Source organism: Myotis myotis, unplaced genomic scaffold, assembly GCF_014108235.1.
Source record: "Myotis myotis isolate mMyoMyo1 unplaced genomic scaffold, mMyoMyo1.p scaffold_m19_p_8, whole genome shotgun sequence".
NCBI lineage: Eukaryota > Metazoa > Chordata > Mammalia > Chiroptera > Vespertilionidae > Myotis > Myotis myotis.
The window spans coordinates 62,152,661-62,174,637 of record NW_023416390.1 but is presented as its reverse complement, the minus strand read 5'-3'; the positions used below and the strand labels follow the sequence as shown (position 1 = coordinate 62,174,637).

General features: G+C 41.1%; 1 protein-coding gene across 27 annotated transcripts in view; it reads right to left on the bottom strand.

Moving 5' to 3' along the window:
- Nucleotides 1-19,897, bottom strand: part of NEB (nebulin) — a 194,171-nt gene extending 174,274 nt beyond the window's left edge. For all 27 annotated transcript variants that reach the window (XM_036319262.1, XM_036319266.1, XM_036319277.1 and 24 more), the window contains exons 1-10: nucleotides 19,807-19,897; nucleotides 19,122-19,206; nucleotides 18,565-18,629; nucleotides 14,751-14,792; nucleotides 10,957-11,160; nucleotides 9,079-9,186; nucleotides 8,502-8,606; nucleotides 7,777-7,881; nucleotides 6,978-7,082; nucleotides 1,640-1,744 (exon numbers count right to left, since the gene is read on the bottom strand). In XM_036319262.1, coding sequence (XP_036175155.1) covers nucleotides 1,640-1,744; nucleotides 6,978-7,082; nucleotides 7,777-7,881; nucleotides 8,502-8,606; nucleotides 9,079-9,186; nucleotides 10,957-11,160; nucleotides 14,751-14,792; nucleotides 18,565-18,600 — 810 coding nt within the window. In that variant the 5' untranslated portion in view covers nucleotides 18,601-18,629; nucleotides 19,122-19,206; nucleotides 19,807-19,897. The remainder of the gene's footprint in view (nucleotides 1-1,639; nucleotides 1,745-6,977; nucleotides 7,083-7,776; nucleotides 7,882-8,501; nucleotides 8,607-9,078; nucleotides 9,187-10,956; nucleotides 11,161-14,750; nucleotides 14,793-18,564; nucleotides 18,630-19,121; nucleotides 19,207-19,806) is intronic.
- Nucleotides 19,898-21,977: the final 2,080 nt, after the last annotated feature.

The window sequence follows — 21,977 nt, the reverse complement described above, 5'->3', positions numbered from 1 at the left end:
TGAGATATAGGGAACTTTGTACTAAAATGTGAGGTTGAGAAGGCAGCAAAGATTCTTAATGAGGTCCAAAAGTGGGCTATTATTTAGAACTAAGAATCACATATGTAGTTTGTTAAGCAAAATTGAGTAGGAGATTAATTCTCACAGTAAGAGATACATGTCTGATGTTTTTAAACATATTAAAACAAGATGCAGAGCTAGAGTGGAAGACTACCTTATCCAGAGTTCTTCCCCCTTCTCGCCCTTCATGAATCAAAGCTTGTCATTCTCTCCCACCCAGAGCCCAAGTGGGTCCGGGTGGACTCGGCTCTCTCACAGTCCATTCCTGAGTACTCCCAGGTCTGGGAAGATTTTCGCTACAAGAGAGGAGGCTGGAGCTTGTGAACCGCCGCGGAAGGTATGGCCTTCCCCTTTGCAGCCTAATTTAGTAAAGAGACTCATCATAGGGGAGTTTGCAAGTGATTATAAAAATCACTTTCAAATACCACAGTGCATACTCAATAAGGTAAAAGAATGTTGTCTTAGTAAGATACCTTTTAAAATATGCTTTAAATAAAAATTTAAAATAGATTTATTTTTCTTTCTAAAGACTATTTGAAAACAGCTTGTTCTTTTTCTTCCAAAAAGATTAATGGTCTTTGCTCCCCTGATTTTATTTACAATGTTAACCCTTTCAGTAGGCCATTCACTTTATGAACAGTTCTGAAGTTAATTTCTGCTTAGCCCTAAGCGAAATCTCAGATCCATGGTATTCCTATTAGTGAAATTTTACTGTACATAAAAATTTAAGACCAAACTGAGACCCAACTCCACAGAGGGCAAAGAAAAGTATTTATTTAAAAGCAGCAGTATCCCAGGAGAAAGTGGCCTGATTTGGACTAATTTTTTTAAAAGGAATTTAACAGGGATCTATTCATCAGCTGAACATCTGTCTCTCTACATTCCTCAGAGCTAGTTTACCAGCCTAAAAATAGGCTGACCAGGCCGTTTGCCAAGGCCTTGCAAGTTATGAGGTGCCCTCCCACAGCTGTCAATCTAAGCTATGTCTGAGAGACCACTCATACATTCTTATTTTCTCCAAGTCTGACTGAGAGCATAAAACTCTATGGGGTCTTCACACTGGGTTAAAACAGATTCTGTGTGGTTACTGGGTTAACTGTTCATATCACTTCCATAAGTCAAATGTCAAAGGATATTAGGACATCGCTTCTGTTTTCAAAATACAGCTTTCATATTTACCAGTCACTAAGTCATCAAGCTGGCTGAACATATATTAACACAGTTTTATGATGTTCATGAATGTATTGCTTTTGCTGTAGCATTTTTATGGTCATATGCAAAAAAAATACTCAGTGTTTACTTTCTATCTTTTCACTTTAGTTATTTTTTCTGAGGATTGAGGTGTTTGTTTTTTTTTAATTTCAATATATTGGTTTTAGAGAGAGCGGAAGGAAAAGAAAGAGAGAGAGAGATTTGTTGTTTACTTATCCACACATTTACTAGTTGCTTCTTGTATGTGAACCCATAACCTTAGCCTATCGGGACAACGCTCCAACCAACTTAGCTACCCAGCCAGGGCGAGGTTGAATTATTAAGCAGAGTTTTCAAGAAAACCAGTGTTCTAGTCTTGTTTACTTACCTTGCTCGCTTGATCATTCACTTTCTTGGCAAATATTATATCTGGAGGATCTGCCAGAGATGTGAAATGCGTTTGCTGTTCCATGTGACCTTTTTTGTAGGCAATCTGACCAAAAGAAAGGGATGTAAATGAGACATCAATAATCATTCTATGTCTCATGTTCCATTTGTTGGCATTTTAAAAAGACTAAGCTGTTATCTTTACGTGAATTTTAAACTTTAGTGTACCAATAACCACAGTTTATCCTTGTAGATGTTAAATGGCCTTCCCTCAGCATTACTGGTGATTTCTCTCTTTGAATTTTCTCTCCTCTCCAAGATGAATGGCCTTAGATCTGTTTCCTTCTATTTGACTCCATGTCATAATCTGCAACTGAATTATTCTCTTAAGCAGCATCCTCAACTCCCAACCTCTTGTCTCTCCATCACACTCGTTAGCCTACTGCCAGCTCTGGATCAACTTATCCACATACTTCTTACATCCAGGATGTTGAGTGCTACTGAAGAAAATCTCAAAACTCTATGGATTGTGTAGTGATAACATGATAAGCAAGCTTAAAAGGGTCACAGGAAGAAGCCACAGAGGAGGAAAAGGGAGCCTCTTGAACCCAAGCCCTTAGCTTGAAATTTACATACCTATCCAACTACATATTCTGTGAATAACAGCTTGCTTGGGGCTCTGTGCCCAGGACTCTGAATTTATCTAGTGTCCTCTTTGCCTTTATTGAAGCTTGAACATCCCATGTGTGCCTCTGGTCAGCCTCTACTCCCAAGAGCTAGTCAAAAACCGTGACACTGTCCTTAAGCCCCAATCAACTCCATCTTACCCTCAGCTTCCTCTTACATGGAGTAAAGACAGTGTACACACTTACCTTTCCTGGCCTCTCCCACCCTCCTCATGGCTCAGAGGGGAAGGGAGAGAGATAGAAAGAAACATCGATGAGAGAGAAACATCGATCAGCTGCCTCCTGCACATCTCCCACCGGGGAAGTGCCTGCAACCCAGGTACATGCCCTTGACCGGAATCGAACCTGGGACCCTTCAGTCCGCAGGCCGATGCTCTATCCACTGAGCCAAACCGGTTTCGGCCTCCAGCAGCTCTTTTTACCCAACTCTATCAGTCACCTCTCCTCTCTTGTCTAGCTTCAACCTCTCCCTCTTCATTAGCTCCTTTCTTTCAGCCTATAAAATACCTCTCTCACCTTAAAAGCAGTATTATGTCCATTAATCATGCATCCATTTCAGTCTTGCTCTCTCCTTTTCTTCATTACTGACTCCTCTGGCTTTTTCTTCCACCAATCTTGACCCCTGCTTCCAACAATGCAGCACATTCATAGATTCCCAGACACATGAAGCCCTCTATGTCTCTGGGTCCCATATATACTGCTTCCTTTCCCTGGAATGCCCCAACTCACCTTCTCTCCATCTGCCTGCAAACTGCGACTTGTTCTCCAGGTCTCAGGACAAGCGCAGTTTCCTCTCCTGTGCCCTCCCTGACTCCATGACCTTCTCTGGTGTTTTCACTCAACTCAGCCCTTACCTCCTTTATAGGAATCATCAGAAGACACTGTAACTGGTTGTTTACATGTCTGTCCCTCCTTAGATTGTGAGCTCTGGGACGGCAAAGAACATAACCTATCACCTGAAAACCTTTGTGGCCTGCACAGTACCTTAGTAGAGTGAAGGGTTCAATGACTGATTTCTGAATGTGTGGTTTATGCACTGAGGCCATCAGGACAAGTCTGTAGAGGAGAAACATCCTCCCAACTCATTCACTACTCAACTGTGAGACTTCTACCTACTATTTTTCCTTTCACGTGGCAATATTCTTATTTATAAAGTAAAGAGGCTGTATATAGTTCCAAGGTCCCAATCATTTTCTTCATGCTTTAACCAATTCTAACTCTATCTCATTCTAATAATATCTACCTAGTACCTATAACAAAAACTTTCATGAACATTAAATCAAGTAAGATACAGAGATGGGTTTTTAAATGTATTCATTCTATTCCAGTGCATAATTTCTTTTAAATGAGTGAAGACCTATGTTAGGCATAGGACAACCCTTATTTTCCATGTCTGGCTAAGTCCTTAAGGAGAAAGCAACATTCTTCCAGGAGAAATGTTTATTAAGTATGACATCCTGTCAAGAGCTTTCTGAGAAGTCAGTTCTAGAAGTCCTAATTTCTCAGGAGCCTTGCTCATAATTCTGTCTATTTAAAATCTTGTGCTCTGGATCAGTTAAAGGACTCTCTTAGTGTTTACTTAGTCTTTACTTAGATAATAAAGACTTTACTTAGATAATAAAGAAATCATGATAATTAAGGTTATGAGAAACACAGGAAGAAGATAGAGGAGAAGAAGAGGGATCCTCTGAACCCAAACCCTTAGCTTGAAATCTACATGCCTACCCAGTGGTATATTCTGTGAACAACAGCTTGCTTGATGCCCAATAATTGTAAAAAATTCATGGTGCTGACAGCAGTATTAATAGGTATGTCAGTAATCTGATACTTACTGCATACTTAGTCTATAACAAAATAAAAGCATACCTTTACTGCCAAGTCTTTCTGAGCAAGGATGGAAAGATTTTACGTCATCATTATAATTCTCTTTCATTATGTCTTCTATTGAGATATCTCAAAAGATGTGGTCAACATTAATTGCTCAAAGTCCATAGCACTAGAGTGGCATGGAGGCAACCCTTCATCTCTCCACTTTAAGGACAAAGGAAGACATTAGGAGATTAAGTGTCTTCTTGGAAATGTCCCCTTAGGCTTACATGACATACATTTCCTGGTTCCCCTTCAACTTCTCCGACCATCTGTCCCCTCTTTCTTTGCTGGCTCCTTTTCAGATGTCCACAGTGTGGGTGTCCTTCACAACTCGGCCCTTGGTCATACACTACTTTACCTCCCTCATACATTTTTATGTCTTCAGTTGTCACTTATATTTTGATGAATCTCAAATATTAATCTCTTGCCAGCTCACATTTATGCAATAGTACTTTCTAATTTATCCATAGGGTGCCTTTATCTGAATGTTCCCTCCATTATTTCAACTCTATTTCTATTTAACTAATGAATCTTTACCAGTTATGCCCCTATCCACCCTGACCACCAGTCTTGGTCATAAATTCATCTGTGGCTCCTTTCTCTCTTTTGTTTCCAATATCCAATATCATTAACACTTTTTAAATACTTATTACCTTCATATTTTTTTCCTACTCTTTGTCCCCATCATCCCTCTGATTCATCTATATTACTAAAATAGTCTTATACAGTCTCCTATGATTTTGCCTAGTCACAAGCTATCATATTGTCCATCAATATTTCTCCAGATTCTACTTTTATCATATAATGAGATTTTCCCAAAATCTTAATGTGCCTCTTACTGCCTACCATATCATATCAAAGCTATTTTGCCTGATTTTCAAGGTCCTGGTGCCACTTTCTTACAAGTGAGCTTGTAACTTGGCACCCACAGCATTCACTTTCTCTTTTTTTAATATATTTTATTGATTTTTTACAGAGAGGAAGGGAGAGGGATAGAGAGTTAGAAACATTGATGAGAGAGAAATATCAGTCAGCTGCCTCCTGCACACCTCCTACTGGAGATGTGCCCGCAACCAAGGTACACACCCTTGACCGGAATCGAACCTGAGACCTTTCAATCCGCAGGCTGACGTTCTATCCACTGAGCCAAACCAGTTAGGGCAACATTCACTTTCTTAGTCCCCTAAAACCCCAAACTCATTTCACCCCTATCCCTTTGTTCGAGAGCTCTCTACTTGAAATGCCCTTCCTGTACATCACTGCCCATTCTCTTGAAATCACCACTTCCAAATGGCCTTCTCTGATTACTCACATGTGTCTTGTCTTTCTCTTAGCAAGTATAAGACTGTAGAGTTTGTATTTTTAAACTTTTTTTCTTTTAGTTTAATATATAACAATTTCATCTGACCAGCTTGGCTACAGTTTTTCAAGGCAAATGATGAAAACGGCTTGTTGTATGCTTCTGTCCTGCCAGGTATGCATGCATATTGGACTTTCAATAACTAATTATTGATCACTTGGTAAAGGCCACATTATATTACATATTCATGAGATACAGAACCAAAAAGCTAATCTTAAAAGAAAAGCAGGAGGTCCCCACACATTAAAATTGGCACACTAGCTGCCCTTACAACTTTTACACCTTCTTTAGTTCTTAGCTTACTGTATGCAAGAATAAGAATATATCTGCTATATTTTAACCAATTACATGCAACCTGAGATAGAAAATACGTCCACTAAATTTGTAGGTGGTAACAAGTGAGAGGCAATAAAAATTAGAACTCCAAAGTTAGATACACCATCAAATGAGTATATATAATTTTAGTGCAGGGCAAGATAGAATCTTAAGATCCATCAGAAATAAATGCCAATAAGTTTTAAGATGCCAACTGACTTGTTAAGTTCATGTTGAATATAAGAAGTTCCAGGGATCTAGCTGACAGCTAATTGAAAAACAACTTGGCATTTTATAAGAGTGCTCTCCTAAAGACTTTGAATTTTCAGCATGGCCTCTAGCAAGTCCAGGGGCAAAGAAATAAAGCCACTTCACACGAGGGGAAGTGCTGGGCTCATGCAAGGCTCTCTGCTGCTGCTGCCTCTGACCCTAAGGACTCTATCAGAGCTTTAAAGTTCCTCTAATAAACAGCTCACACGGTCTAAAATTCTAGCCAATGGGACTGCTAACATTTTTGCCAACTTTGTAAGATCTTCTTTGTACACTGAGGGCAAGAGGTCTTCCTGGGATAACTACACACATGTTTGGTCAAGTATGTCAGTCAAGTCCCCAGGCAGGAAAATGGGAGACATGCCACAATTCTGACTTTATGATTAGGATAGCAAATCAAAATCTTTCAATACTATCACTTACTTAATAAGCTTGGGAAGGTGGCAGTGATTCCAAAAGGTTTTATAAATGCTACTCTATTATACAGGAAAACTTCAGCTCCAGCCAAGGGGACAGAAGGGAGCATGCTCTTGTGGGAAGAACATTGGCCTTGGGATCCACAAGACCAGGCTTCCCGTCTGGGCTCTACCACTAAAGTACCTAGTGGCCTTCGACTTAGGTTCCTCACCTGTAAGAAAAGGGGATTGGACTGAATTCTATCTAAAATAAACGATAAAATCTAATTTGAATTAGACATAAAAAGTATGATTCTAGATATATTCCTCCTCTGCAATAATGGCATTTAGTCTGTTCGAAAGAACTGCAATGAACTGGCCAGACGATGGAATCTGAGGCGCCCGATTGCACACTACAAATGGTGCTGATTGCAGTTCACTTACATCGCTGAGAGCTTTCTGGGCTTGGGCAACCCTCCTCAGCTCCGGGCTGTCATGATAGGGGTAAAACAAACTTTTGTCTGCATCCCACTCTTCGGTGTATAGTTTCTATATCAGAAAAGAGTGAAAAGTTGTGAGAACATGAAATCACACAAGAAATACATAATTCTCAATTCATCCATCAATGGCATAAAGAACCAAGGGCAAGGTGAGAGCAAAGGTAAATGGAACTGACAGATCACCTCTCCCTTTCCATCCAATCCAAGTCACAGTTACTAATAGATTCTCCAGCTTCTCCTGACAAGTCTTATTGACAGAAGGGCTGCTGAGTTTAATTCTGTTTCATCTCCTCTCTGTGACTCTACCTACCTCCTGCAACAAGTACTAATGCAGATGTAAAGAGCCAGAGAGCTACTTAATACAGATTCTGTCACAAAATAGACCCTTAATAAGAGTGACAGCCAGGAATATCCAAAGTGTAGCACAGGGTCTACAGAAAAACTAAAATATTGCTTCGTGGGTCTGCAGAGCTGGATCTCGGGAGCATCTTTGTCCCCCCATCCCTACTCCTCCCCCAAGTGGCTCAGGTTCCTGATAGGACCCTCTCCTCTACTCTGCCCAGGGCTTTCTTCTCAGTTCCTCCTTGCCAAGCCCTGTCCCGGCAGCCCCACAGGTCTCAAGGTTACTCACAAGAAAGACTGGAGAACCATGTTTCAGATTACCAAGAGTTCAGGGGTATTCCTCTAGATGACATGGTAGGAAAACAGAGGCGATAGAGGGGTGACAAAGAAGAGGCCCCTACCTTACTGAACAAGGCTGTGTTCTTAATGGCATGGACAAGTTCAGGGGCATCAGGGGGAAGCAGGTACTTATCCTTGTTGTCTTCCCAGTTCTGCTTGTATAAAACCTAGACAAGAAGAGCAGAGGGCTTGATGTCTCCCCGTGGGCATGGGGATTGAGAACGAAGGAGAGCGCTGTGAAGAGCTTTTCATACTCAAGGTTTCCTAGCATCAATTAGGAAAACATCTACCATATCAACATCCCATAATAATCTCCTCGCATTTAGTAAGTTTTTTCTTGAAAAAAAAATCTTTTAAAACTTAATCCTGATTCTGATTCTCTATAGATTCCTTTTAAATGTTGCAACCTATCCATCATTTGGCTGAATTTGGATGGCACACGTGTTTTTTGTGTTTTCAAAAAGTGTTTTTAATTAGTTCCCTACATTTAAAATTTTCAGATTTATCATAAAAATTCAGCTCCCAACTTCCTTAAAAAATAAGAGACTCTGACAACACGGGGACTGCGTTCCATGCAGCAACTGTAGTGGAGTCACACAGGCTCTCCATTCCACCTAGCTCCCGCGGCCACTCCGGTCATCTGGGCAACCTCCCTGACACGTGTGCACTTGGAGCTCACAGTGCCTGTGATGCAGTGGGACTGGCCAGCAGGGTCAGACCTGTCCGGTGCCCTCCTCTAAGGCAATATATGCTCTTTTCTATCCAGCCATCCATCCCATGGCCTTACCTTACTGACTTGCTGCGACACTTTCTTTGCATGTTCAATATCCTTTGCTTTTTCATCTACATGACAGATAGTTTTAGCAATATCACCATCCATTCGATACTTAACCTGCAGAAATAATGCACAGTTAGAATTCAGGACAGGCATGACCATGTGAGTATATTAAAGAATATCTTATCACCAAAGAGCATCCACCCAATCACTCTGTCTGCATCACAAAGCAAAGTTTATTTATGGTAGAAAACTATGATGTTTGAAGATCTGCAGAGCCCCTGTATTTACTGTGTGTCTGCTTTCCTGGCTGAATTTCAGCCTCCCTGTGCTCCAGGAGGGAGGACCACAGTGAATTGGAACTTCCAAAGCACATCACTTTTTAAGTTAACTCTCTAACCAAGCTTTTAGAAGCCTCTTTGGGTTCACATTTAGAGCAGCAGCATCTATGGCCAGTGTTTCCTCTGGATTCCTGAACTGGCTCATAGTAATTCAACCCCTTATTCTCTCCACACCTACTTAAAGCCAATTCCCAGTGGTAGGCATATTTTTATATGTGTCTGTGTTTTATTTTAGCAATGCCGCCCACCTCGCTGAGTTGGTCTTGTACTTTCTTGATTCTGCGAAGTTCTGGGGTATCGGTTGTGCTGGTGGATGGCTGTCCTTTTCCTTTTTCATAGTTTTCCTTGTATTTATTCTGAAAAGAATATCAGATATTAGCATAAAATCTTATAATGCAGCAGCAGAAATTTCAGGCAATGCATTCATCCCCATCTGATAAAAAAAATCTGCAAGTTATAACAATTATCAGTTTTAACAGCATTTTTTTGTCTCCCACTCTGATTCTCAGCAAACACTAAAATAGATTTGTTAATTGCTCTTCCTAAACATGGTTGTTAATAAAGACAGTAGAAATGGTATTACAGACTATTGTCTTGAAAATGCCCTAAAATGACTCTCTTAATGTTTTTTGTTGTCTGAGTGCACACATAAAAAGCTTGAAGTGCAATAATTTTAGAAAATAAATACAAAAATAAAACCAAATGTGAAAAGATTTAATTGCTAATACAATGCAAAAATATTCAATTCAGAAGTTGCAGCTAAATCTCAGTGATTAGGATAGCTGACATGCCACCTGAATTAATGGAAAATCTCCATTACGGAGTATTTTGAAAAGAAATGCAATTTTATTGTTTCTGCTAAATATACAATAAGTTTTTGCCTTATATATAATATGCATAATTTATCATTATTAATGTTTCAAGAGTATTTATGAGTGGAGTAGTCAACAATCTAAATTATATTATTGATTTAGTTACTAACCACTTTTAAAATATTAAAAACCTTTGCCAGCATTCTGCTCAGTCTACCCGAAATTCTAGGATATCAGTGTCTGAATTAATGAGATTTTTATGGCAATTAGTTGACAAAAATAATTTCTATTTTTGCTTAATACTGCAGTGATAAAAAAAAAAAAGGCAAGGTTATCTTACTTTTAGAAATCTAAGTTTTAGATCATTCAAGAATCTGAACTAGAAATTTACTCAATAGTCCCCCAAAGTTAACACTCAACCAAAAGTAAATATTTATTGCCCAACCACAACAGGATGCTTTTGACATACTACTAAACGTTGGTCTTATATAAACCAATGTTCCCTGAGATACTTTACATTTTTTCCCCGAGCCTCAAGAGGACATGCAATCAGGCAACCTAGTGAGACCTCGGCCCACCATAGACAATCAACAAATTAGATCCATTCCAATGGGTCTGATTCTGCTACTCATCAGTGTAACTTACAGAACTTTAAAGACTAGGGACCATCAAGAGCAGTGATTCCTAATGTGGACCACACCTTAGAATCACCTGAAAAATCCTACACTGGTCCCAAACCCAGACTGATAAAACCAGAATGGCCCGGGGAATTAGTAGTTTTAAAGCTCCCAGGGGATTATAAGCGTGCAGCCAGAGTTCAAAACCACTGTTCTAGGGTACAGAGGAACATTCTGATCCTTAGTTTCTTAGTCTGATCCTGGTTTTCTAAGCGACATGTTCTTCACCATCCATCTCTTAGAGGCGTACTTAAGAGGCATCTTGCTCATTATTTAAATAGATGCTATTTACTAGTAGCTTCTGTGAACTGATGTCAACTAAATCTGTATTTATGATTTCATTTTTCTAGATTGGCTAACTAATTGTGATTAAATACCAATAAGTGCTTTATAAATGGCCTAATGCTTATTTTGGAGGAATAATTTCAACAAGGATGCTTTTCCTGATGCTGCAATGGTACAAATAAATTACAGGAATGGAAAACTCAAGACTCGAAAGAGTTTATATTTCTTCAAAATAATTTTGTCCCATACAAGGTTAAGGAGCAGAATCCAGCCAGCATCCAAAACAGAGTTGGTTGAGATCACTAATTTCTCTATAATAAAGCCAGGTTAGCAGAAGTCACGTTAAACTTACTATGCTAAAGAGGTCCTGCATTTTCCGACTGTGTGCAATGTAGGGAGTCATGAACTTCGAAGAGTCCACTTTCTTCCTGATAACCTTCTTCCTCTCCGCCGGCTTTGCTGCTTCTGGCTGGGCCAGCCCTGGTTTCGAAGGTTGTGATTGCTCATAGTCAGATATTGTCTTTGTTGTCGTAGTTTCATAGATTTCTGTTATTGTCTGAAAATTTGACATACAGTTCAACATTGTTATAAAAGTAAAACTGTGGTAAGCATGATCTTGGTATTCTGTCTTATTTCCCTGGTGTTACTTCTCCATAACTAAAATAGGCCAAAGCAGAAAATCACACACTATATCCATTTGAAAGCACATTATGTCACATACATACTGCTGATTGTTCAAGATTGCATGGAGTAGAACTGTTGCTTCTTATTAATTTACAACATTGCCTTAAAATTCCACTTGCAGAAAGGAACTCAAACACTTTAAGGTGGCATTTAAAAAAGAAGTAAAGTGTTCTTAAATATTTAAAAATATTTTTAAATTGAGTAAAGTAAAAGCAATCTTGGGATCAGAGAACAAAAGATTAAGACAATAAAATAAAGCTCAGATTCTTGACTTTAATATTAACTTTTAAATACTAGTAAGTCTAAGGATAAGTTGGTTGCTTATTCTGCAGATTTTTAAGCATTCTCCCCTGTAGTATGAGATAAAGAGTAATGAACTTTATAAAAAAATGAATCACATAAATATTACAAGTGATTACCATGCTCTTGGCTTAGTAAGTTAGTTAATGTGAACTGGAATGCCATTTATACTAATAAAGGACAGGAATAATGATGATGAGATAATGGGGGTAATTATCCTCACAACAGCCCTATGTAGGTGGTAGGTGGGAAATTACTGCTTCTTTGAAAAAGCTGTAGTGGAAGAAAATAAGATCCAAAGTTCAGGTCTAGTCCAAGGTTAAAAATACTGTATGTAAGGAAAGACAATAAGCAGTCAGGTCTTCAATCAATCTCATAAAATAATTTTCTTTACAGCTAAAACCACCTGATCAAAGGCAAAGTTCTAGCATCAATTTTGAGAAGAGAAACCTAAGTAATAAGGAAATTGTGTGTCTAAGACAACTTTCCCTAGTGTTGTCAGACCATTGTTAATAGGCTGCTTTCTGCTCATTATTTATGACTAGAGGCTCAGTGCATGGATTTGTGCACTGCTGGGGTCCCTCAGCCTGGCCTGCCCCCTCTTGCAATCCGGGACCCCTCGGGGGATGTCAGACTGCCAGTTTTGACCAGATCTCCACAGTGGAGATCTGGTCAAAACTGGCAGTCTGACATCCCCCAAGGGGTGTAGCAGTGTGCAAAGCGGTAGGTGGCCAGAGAGGAGCTGGGGCCGGGAGCTTTGCTGCTCCAGCTCATCCTGGTCCCAATGCGCCTGCTGCAGCTGCCACTTGGGTAGCGCTGCAGCAGAGGCGGGAGAGGTTTGTGCTGCTGCAGCTGCGCTCGCCAGCCCTGAGCCCGGCTTCTGGCTGAGCGGCACTCCCACTGTGGGAGCGCCCTAACCACCAAGGGCTGCTTCTGTGTTGAGCGTCTGCCCCCTGGTGGTCATCGCACGTCATAGCGACCAGTTGACCTGTTGTTCAGTCTTTGGGTTGCTTAGGCTTTTATAGATATAGACTAGAGGCCCGGTGCACAAAAATTTGTGCACTCGGGGGGCGGGGGGGGGTCACTTAGCCCAGCCTGTGCCCTCTTGCAGTCTGGGACCCCTTGGGAGATAATGACCTGCTGGCTTAGGCCTGCTCCCGGGTGGCAGAGGGCAGGCCCAATCCCTAGGTGCAGCCCCTGGTTGGGCTCAGAGCAGGGCCGATTGGGGAGTTGGGGCGCCGCCCCTTGTCATGCACAGAGCAGGGCCGATTGGGAGGTTGCGATGCCACCCTCAGTCATGCTCAGGGTAGGGCCGATTGGGGGGTTGGGGCACCACCCCCTGTCACACTCAAGGCAGAGTCGATGGGGAGGTTGTGGCGCCACCCCCTGTCACGCACAGAGCAGGTCCAATCAGGAGGTTGGGAAGCTCCCCCTTGTCACGCACAGAGCAGGGCCCATCAGGGGGTTGAGGAGCTCCCCCCGTCACTCACAGAGTAGGGCTGATAGGGGAGTTGGCACACCGCTCCCTGTCACACACAGAGCAGGGCGGATCAGGGGGTTGGGGCGCCACCCTCTATCACCCACAGAGCAGGGCGGATAGGGAGGTTGTGGCCCCACCCCCTGTCACACACAGAGCCGCAGGGCGATCAGTGGGTTTGGGCGCTGCCCCCTGTCACGCTGATCCCGGTGCTGGGAGGCATATTACCCTTTTACTATATAGAATAGAGGCCTGGTGCATGGGTGGGGGCTGGCTGGTTTTCCCTGAAGGGTGTCCTGGATCAGGGTGGGGGTCCCCACTGGGGTGCCTGGCCAGCCTGGCTGAGGGGCTGAGGGCTGTTTTCAGGCTGGGACTGAAGCTCCCAACTGCTCCTTTTTTTCTTTTTTTTTTTTATTCTGGGCCAACTTTAGCTCTGAGGCTCCAGCTCTTAGGCCTCCGCTCCTGAAAGCAGGTATCTGGTTTGTTTCGGTTCTCGAAACTCTGTATCAACTCCAGCTCTGAGATCCCAGCCGGCTAAAAGCTGGTTTCTGGAGTTTTGTTTAGCTTCTGTATTTGTTACAATGTTTGAAACTGCACGCTCAGAGGCCGGCAAGGCAGGCGGGGAATGTTGGTTTCCTCCGTCACTGAAGCAAGCGAGCCTCATGTTAGTTTCAAGCTGCCTGGCTGCCGGCCACCATCTTGGCTGACAGTTAATTTGCATATCTCCCTGATTAGCCAATGGGAAGGGTAGCGGTCGTACACCAATTACCATGTTTCTCTTTTATTAGTGTAGATGTGTGGTTGACCGTGAGAAACTAACCAATTTACAGCATCTACAGATGTTAGTTTCCATGAAGTCACAGGTTCTCTGAGTAGGCTTTAGGGTTAGTCATCCATATCATTGTTTGTCATACTCAAGAGAAACATCTCCATGCAGAAAATGAGGCATGAGTGAGATATTTCATGTTGGGAGAAAATGCTTCAATTTGGGATATGGGAATGGCTTTCTCAGAATTCCTTATGTGCTGAAGTCTAAGTAGCATTTTATGATACTGCCAAGGACAAAGGATTAGAGGCACCATCCCTATTGGCAGAGATGGTGCCCAACAAGTTACAACTCTACACAGCACACCTGCTGGTCCCAAAGCGAATTACAAGCTCTAGGCCATCCCTTTGCTGCAGTCAGAGTGGTGATAGCCACTGACATTACTCTAATTAGCATCACCTGCATCAAAAATACCGAATTTGCCCTAACCGGTTTGGCTCAGTGGATAGAGCATCAGCCTGCGGACTCAAGGGTCCCAGGTTCGATTCCGGTCAAGGGCATGTACCTTGGTTGCAGGCACATCCGCAGTGGGGAGTGTGCAGGAGGCAGCTGATCGATGTTTCTCTCTCATCGATGTTTCTGACTCTCTGTCCCTCTCCCTTCCTCTCTGTAAAAATCAATAAAATATTTTTTTTAAAAAAATACCACATGAGCTATGGGGGGGAACATCCCCCAGCATCTTATATAGGTTGAATGGCAAAAACGGAGATAAAACCTCCGTAGCATTCATTCTTGTACCCCCAGCTGCCGAGCACACATGGGTAAGTGGTCCCCTCCCTCAGATTCTCCCTTTGCCTGCTCTGTGGTTCTTTCTGCTTTAATGAGCGTGCAGTTCATGCAGGTGAGGGCTGGGTCTTACCTCGCCCGGCACCTCTTCATAGACTGTCTCCTCGGTGTAGTACTATAAATAGAGCACAAAGGTGTGGTCATGAGAACCAACGCAGAAATCACCTCTCCTCTGCCTCCGCTTCGCCACCTGGGTTATTTCACTAGCCCACTTTGATTTGCTACATGGGGAGAAGGAAGCAGAAGAGGGAGCCTGTTCATATTCTGGACCCCATTTTAAGTCGGCAAAACTTTGGGGAAGCTGAAGTGGATGCCATCAGACTGGACAAGGAGATGCCGAGTGATGAGAAAGGTGTCTGGGGCCAGTTACTAGTCATGGGGCCTTATTTTACTTGGTACAAGTAACATTTTTTCTTCTCGTACCCCAGTAGAATTTGCTGGGGAAAGAATATAATAACAACACCTGGAGTGTGTGAGTTAGGCAGAGAAAAATCCTGATGAAACTCACTGTTGGCTAACTAATAATAAAACAAAACAGAAACCTTGGTGTGAACAAAATTTTTAAGTGTATTGTATCATGGAAATAATAGATCCAAAGGCACAGACACATCTCAATTATCCCTATGTCACCCTGATTGCTAAGTACTGAGCTTCTTCCAGAGTGACAAGCGAATCCCTTCCAATGGTGTGATGATCCTAGAGGGGTATTAAAAGGAACATTTACAAATGCCCAAGAGAGAAGGAAAAAAGGAGAGATTCCTCGTCACGAAATGTGGGAGTTGGGCAGCAATGTGCCACTGATGGCTCAGAGGTGCCTGCAGCCGGGCCCTGAAATCAAACCTACTTTTGTTCTACTTCTGACATCACCAGCAATAAATAGACGCAGATAGAAACTGGCTGACATTTTGTTTCAGATGCGTAAGGAGAGTGGAATCCTGCCCCAGCCTCAGCCTGCCACGCTGGGCGAGCAGGAGGAAGAGTTAGGCCAAGGCACACAGGAAGGGGATGAAAATGAAACACTTGGCTCGTTTTCTGTCAAAAAAAACGTATAGGTTTTATACTTCATTTTTCTTTTCTTTGCCACCAAAACATATACTCGGGGAAATGAAAAACCATTGAACAAAAACTTTTCCTCGGTGGCCTTTGCTCTGCTGCCCTTGGCTCAGTGAACTCTCAACAAGTTTATTTACCCATCGTCAATAGGCCACATGCTCCATTTCACTTGCAGTAAAATTAGTATAAACCTCGCCTCATGTCCCTCACTCTTGCACTTTCTTTGCTCCTTTACTATTTTTTTAAAATTTAAATCTAACTCCATCTCTGTGTCCTTACACAAGGCAACAGAAATCACAGCGCTTATAAGACCGAGAATGTCTTCCGCATGCTGGTGCCTCATCCCTGGGAAATGTCATTCGGACACTGTGGGGAATACTATTTGATGCAGATCCAATGGAACCATTCCTCTGGCCACAAAAAACATCAGTGACTTGAGGAGAAATATTAAACTTAAATGAATGATTCATAACTGTTTTGGATTTTTGCTAGCATCCAAGTGAAAGCAGGTCTTTGGTAGCCATCCAATTTTTACCTTTGCTGGACTCGCATGATTGGTAAATGTATCCTAGAAATAAGCTTCAAAAAAGACAACATTACCCAAATGGTTGGCGTTAACTTGTATGCCAAATCTCAGTTTTTAAAAGAGCTTTGCCACTAATTAGATAGTACATGGGTTGCTTCTTTTTCTTTCTTTCCAAGTTCATTTAAATTTGAGTAGAGAGTGACAGTACAATTTTATTTAGATGTCTGAGATCGTTAGGAAATGTATTTTAAAAGCAAATTCCTGCCTTTTTTGTGAACTCTCCCGTGACTGCTTTCTCAAATCTGCCACCATTCCATTCTCATGTCATCTTTTTTTGAGGTCAGAGAGACCTTGGTTCAACACTCTCTGGCAGGAAGTCTATTAGTTTAGCACCTGCTGGTCAGACCCAGAGCAGTAATGGGAACAAAATGGCAAGGACGAGAGGCCTAAAAATAATCCCCTCCATTTTTATGACATCTCGTTAAATCAATCGAGTCCATTGCTAAGGACAGTTTTCAGTGACCGATGAACACAATTATATTAAGAAGGTCAAGGGATGTTTAAGTTGGAAGTTAAAAAGTATTCCTGATTTTAGCATCATAGGAAAGGCAATTTACTTTATAATTGTGTTAGTGTTTGATACCCTTTAGAGACATATGTGAAATGCACACTAGTGATAATTTTGAACCTTGACAGTTGTGGCCTTTGGCATTGAAGCCAGAGAGTTTAAATGCTATATTGGATGAGATTCATTCTGGGTTGTGTGTGTGTGTTTGTGTGTGTGTTTCAGCAATAAAAGCAACTTTATTTGTAGAATAAAATAAAAATTTCTTCATCTAAATATAGACTGGTCCTGCCCTGGCCAGTGTTTCTAAGTGGTTAGAGCATTGGCCCACACACCATAGGTTCATGGGTTCGATTCCCAGTCAAGGGCATGTACCCGGGTTGCAGGTTTGATTTCTGGCCCCAGTCAGGGCATGTGCAGAAGGCAACCAATCAATGTATCTCTCTCAAATCGATTTTTCTCTCTCTCTTGCCCCCTCACTCCCTCCCTTCCACAAAATCAATGGGAAAAAATCCTCAGGTAAGAATGAACAAAAACAAACAAACAAAGAAATATAGACTGGTCCATAAAATAATCTTCCAGAGACAAATTTTGGCACTTCCATTTGAAATTTGATTCTAGGTAGCTCTTAAAGTTATTTTCATTTTTTTTTAAAGCACAGATTTTCAAAACTGCCTCCAAATTCATATATGTATTTATATCACCATTAATTAGTAATTATTAACCACTTTTATATTCAATGGCAGTATATTTATATGGATGTGAAACTAAAGGCAAGAGCTGGTGAAGAAAAACCATAACATGATAAAAACAAAATTATATAAATTATATAAATAAACGGCAACTTTGTAAAATATGTTAGACACCCACCAATAATCTGGAGGGAATTTTTCAAGATGCTACTGTGGTCTTTGTTCCTTTTCAAAATTCACACGCAAAGCTCGTTTTGTTCCCTTGGGTGAATGCAATGGAGTTGGTGGGAAACTGTGGCTCCAACTCTTGCTTGGGAGCACCCTGAGTTAACTTATTTATTTGCTTACTGATTTCTTTGTTTTTTTTTGAGAGAGAGAAACATCGATTGGTTGCCTCCCATACACACCATGACCGGGGATTGAACCCGTAACCTGGGTATGTGCCTGGACTGGGAATTGATCTCGTGACCTTTTGTTGAATTGAACCCATGACCTTTTGTTTTACAGTGGCCGTTCCAACCAACTGAGACACTTGGCCAGGGGTGAGTTTATTTTTATATGTGTGTGCATGCACATGCACATGTATATAAAATCTCACATATGCATTTAATTCATATCTCCCTAGAGATAATCAGCTGCTTGACGTAAAGAGTTTTTCTTCTATTTCTTTGCAGGCACTAAGAAATAGAATTCAGTTTCCAGGAGTTTTTCTCCATCTTCTCTGTCCCTTCAAGGTTGGAAAGTGGGGGAGAAGGTAGTTTTAGTTAGAAGACAAATTAAAATCTGCCTTTACCTTACACTTTGTTTTTTGTTTGGTTTTTGAGAGTTTAAAGAAAAGCAAAAGTGGGGAACAGTGATACTTCTTTTCAATTTTAAATCCCACATAATGATAGTGAAACTGAACGTAAAATGTTCCTTTCTCATGCTTTAATGATGACTCTTGTGAAGTTACAATAGGCATTGTATTTTTTCAAATGATTAATTCACCTACATGGCTTTGACTGTTGCTAGGTAAAATGCTTTGCTGTGGGAGTCAGTTTTTGTATCTTACCTCCACCACCTCCTCATATTCTTCGTCATCTGCCATCTTCTCAGAGTAGTAGTGGCACCTACACACTGCTCATGTTCCAGACAAATGAAGACACGTTAGAATCCATCCCCAGGACTGAAATCAGTTTACAACATTATAAAAGCAGGATTTAAAATCTTATCCGTTCTAAACATACGTATATGTTTGCAGGGTAAGTGAGAAAAGATATTTAAGTGCAGGTTTGAAAAACTGAAGCTGCTTGTGGCTACACGATCAACTTAGTCCAAGGTGTAAAACAAAGTGGGGGGGGGGGGGATGGGTAAGGGAGTGAGAGGATTTAAATCAAAGGAACAGAGTCCTTCAACTTCCAAATACTTGGAGAGAAACATTTTCAAACAAAAGGAAGGTCGGCTCAGCTTTTGGAAGAAATTGTCATTTTCCCCCGTAACACCAAGATTCTAAGAGGGCTGCCTTAGGTCGCCATATGCTCTGATACACGGTACACAGTCTATCTTATGCTTCAAATGAGAACATAGCAAAATAAACCTGCCAACAGATTTTAAAAGAAAAATAGAAACCTCAAGGCAATGGGTTTATTTTCCTCCCGAACACCATTGGCTTGTGTGGACTTTTCTCTGTCGTTTCTGTAGCTCTCGTTCAAACCTGGAAAAGAGCACATTGTTGACGCACTGACTGAAGGACGCATAAGACGGAGGGTCTTCGGCCTAAACTTCTTATTCGGGCACCAACGAACGAAAGGGTCTCCCAAGGCTTTTGTAGTCAGACGCCAGGGAGTGGAACTCTCTTGATAAAAGTGGATGATGACTTGGAGCAGCTGTCCCTGGGCCCAGACATATTTGCCATGTAAACCTATACCCTGCTGTGGCTGGTTTTGTTAAGCTAGCAAAACTGCCACTCCTAAGGCAAATGAAGCCCAGTAGAAAAGGATAAATATAGGATCCTTTTTTCGTACTAATATAGTTAGAAAAAAAATCAAAGGCAGAAATGAAAAGATCTTGTTACACCAGAGAGCCAGCTCAGTTAAGCAATAAATTGGTTAGTATCAGACTTGATTCTAACCACACACTACGTGTCAGATATTAGTAGGGCCTGGGTACGGCGACGGCGTTACAGACTTTCCTCGTCACCGTTTCCATCGCCAATTTCCCCAGTTATGAGCCACAACTTCCGAAAATACTTCAAGGGGAGTTACGGCACGTCTCCTGCAAGAACATTACAGAAAAAGCCATAAACGGGCCTTACCTTCAATCTATCACATAAATTTCCTCAGCAGCAATGCCTCTCCCAACTCTCCCCTCCTGAGAACCCCAAGCAAGAGCCAGCGTGGTGCCTGGGCTCCCAGTTATCATGTGGCGAGAGCAGCCAATCAGATCTCGAGTTGCTCAAATTTCAGAAGCTAAATATACTGAGTGATCTTCTGAAAACCACCTGTTCATCAATTTCACTAAAGGATAAAGGGTAACAAATTGCTTGCTTGGAACTATTCAAATGTAGCGAAATTTTGCCTAACCTCCAGCATGTGGGGTTCAAATTTATGTGAAATCTCTCATTTACTGCAGCCCTGTTTAAGGCCATATTCGTGCAAAAGAATTTGGAAGGAAATAAGCATGATTTTGAGGGGCTCTGACCCTTCTGTCACTGCTTTCTTCACATCATTTGTCCAATCTTCACAGAGGTAAACATGCTCACTCCCGTACAGCTCACCAGGTGAGCCGCAGATACTGATGTGAAAGAAATAGAGGAATAAGACCCAGAAAGTACCAACTTGGCAAAAATAATTTTTTTAAATGTAACAAAATGAGGTGATAAGTGAAATTATTTGATGGTGACATTAGAGAAGCTATCCATAGGGTGTAATTAAAGAGATCAGGCCCCATCATTTTTCTATTACTAAACCAAGAGGGTATGCCAAGATCACATTCATTATCTTCTCTCTCCCTTGGTAAGGCTGGCTGCTAGAAATACAGAGCCTCTCTCATATGTGACGGTTACTGATTTTATATTTACTCAGATGGCTCCTAGAAGCAAAGTGTGAATGCAGACACAAAAGGTGCAATTTCTGAACAGCAAGAGCAGATAAAATAAAATCAGTAAATTACTGGGAAAAGATAAAGTTCTATTAGGCAAGTCGGAATGTACGCCATTGACTTTGAAAAAATTATCTGAAAATTTTCAACTTAAAGATAATTTTCACTGATTTAATCCCTCTCCACTCTTCTGTACTAAGGCAAAACTCTTGTGGGTTACCCATATCTTGATATAGATAGAGATTAAACATATGGTAACAGTTACTTTTGAGTTAAATGTTAGGAAGTAAACTCATATTTTAAACATATGTGCTTCTCCCCCTTCTATGATTCATATGGTCATAAATAAAATTGAACATCATTTTCATGTTTACTAATTATACCTGTTCATTTGGTATATTCTCACAGGTCTTATGACTGAAGGATATGTGTCAATATGAGATCTTTCACTTGGTAGTTGCATACTAGAAGAATTGTGACTTACTATTCATTATGTGTTTTAAAAGATGGTGTTAAATTAAAAAATAATACAGGCCCCATTTTTTATTTTATTTTTTATTTTTTAAAAATATATTTTATTGATTTTTTTACAGAGAGGAAGGGAGAGGGATAGAGAGTTAGGAACATCGATGAGAGAGAAACATCGATCAGCTGCTTCCTGCACACTCCCCACGGGGGATGTGCCTGCAACCAAGGTACATGCCCTTGACCGGAATCGAACCTGGGACCTTTCAGTCCACAGGCCGACGCTCTATCCACTGAGCCAAACCAGTTAGGGCAGGCCCCGTTTTTTAAATAACATATGGTACAATAATATATAAAGTAAAGATAAACATACACATTCGAATGCTAATCTGGAATTGTGCCCTCTAGGGAGGAAAGAGCAGCTCTATCCATTTTTCCAGCCTACCTATATTCTCTTCTGTGGAAGAGTAAATGGATGCCCTGATTTAACAGTAGGTTCTGATCACATGCCTTTGCAAGTGCTCAGTAAATGGTGGCTGTTATAATTGATGTTATTACCATAATTCACACTTTAATAGAGTCTTTGCACTTTAATCTGTATTAGACTGAAATACCAAAATATCACAAGGTTTCCAAAATCAGACATTCGTTAGTCTAAGAATTTATGAATCAATAGGAGTTTGACTAGAAACCTGTGCAACTGATGACAAAGCAAAGCAAAGTGCCAATAACAAAGCTTCAGGGGATGCTTTCCTAGAGATCAGAGTGCAGAAGTGTGGTGTCAGGAGACCAGAAACGATTCCATGGGGGAGATAGCATTGCAACAGGGTCTTTGTCATTGCAGTTTATTTGATTTTATTAATTATTTTAATAAAATTATATCTGCAGATCATTTAAGAACTAAATCGTTTGGCAAGGCTT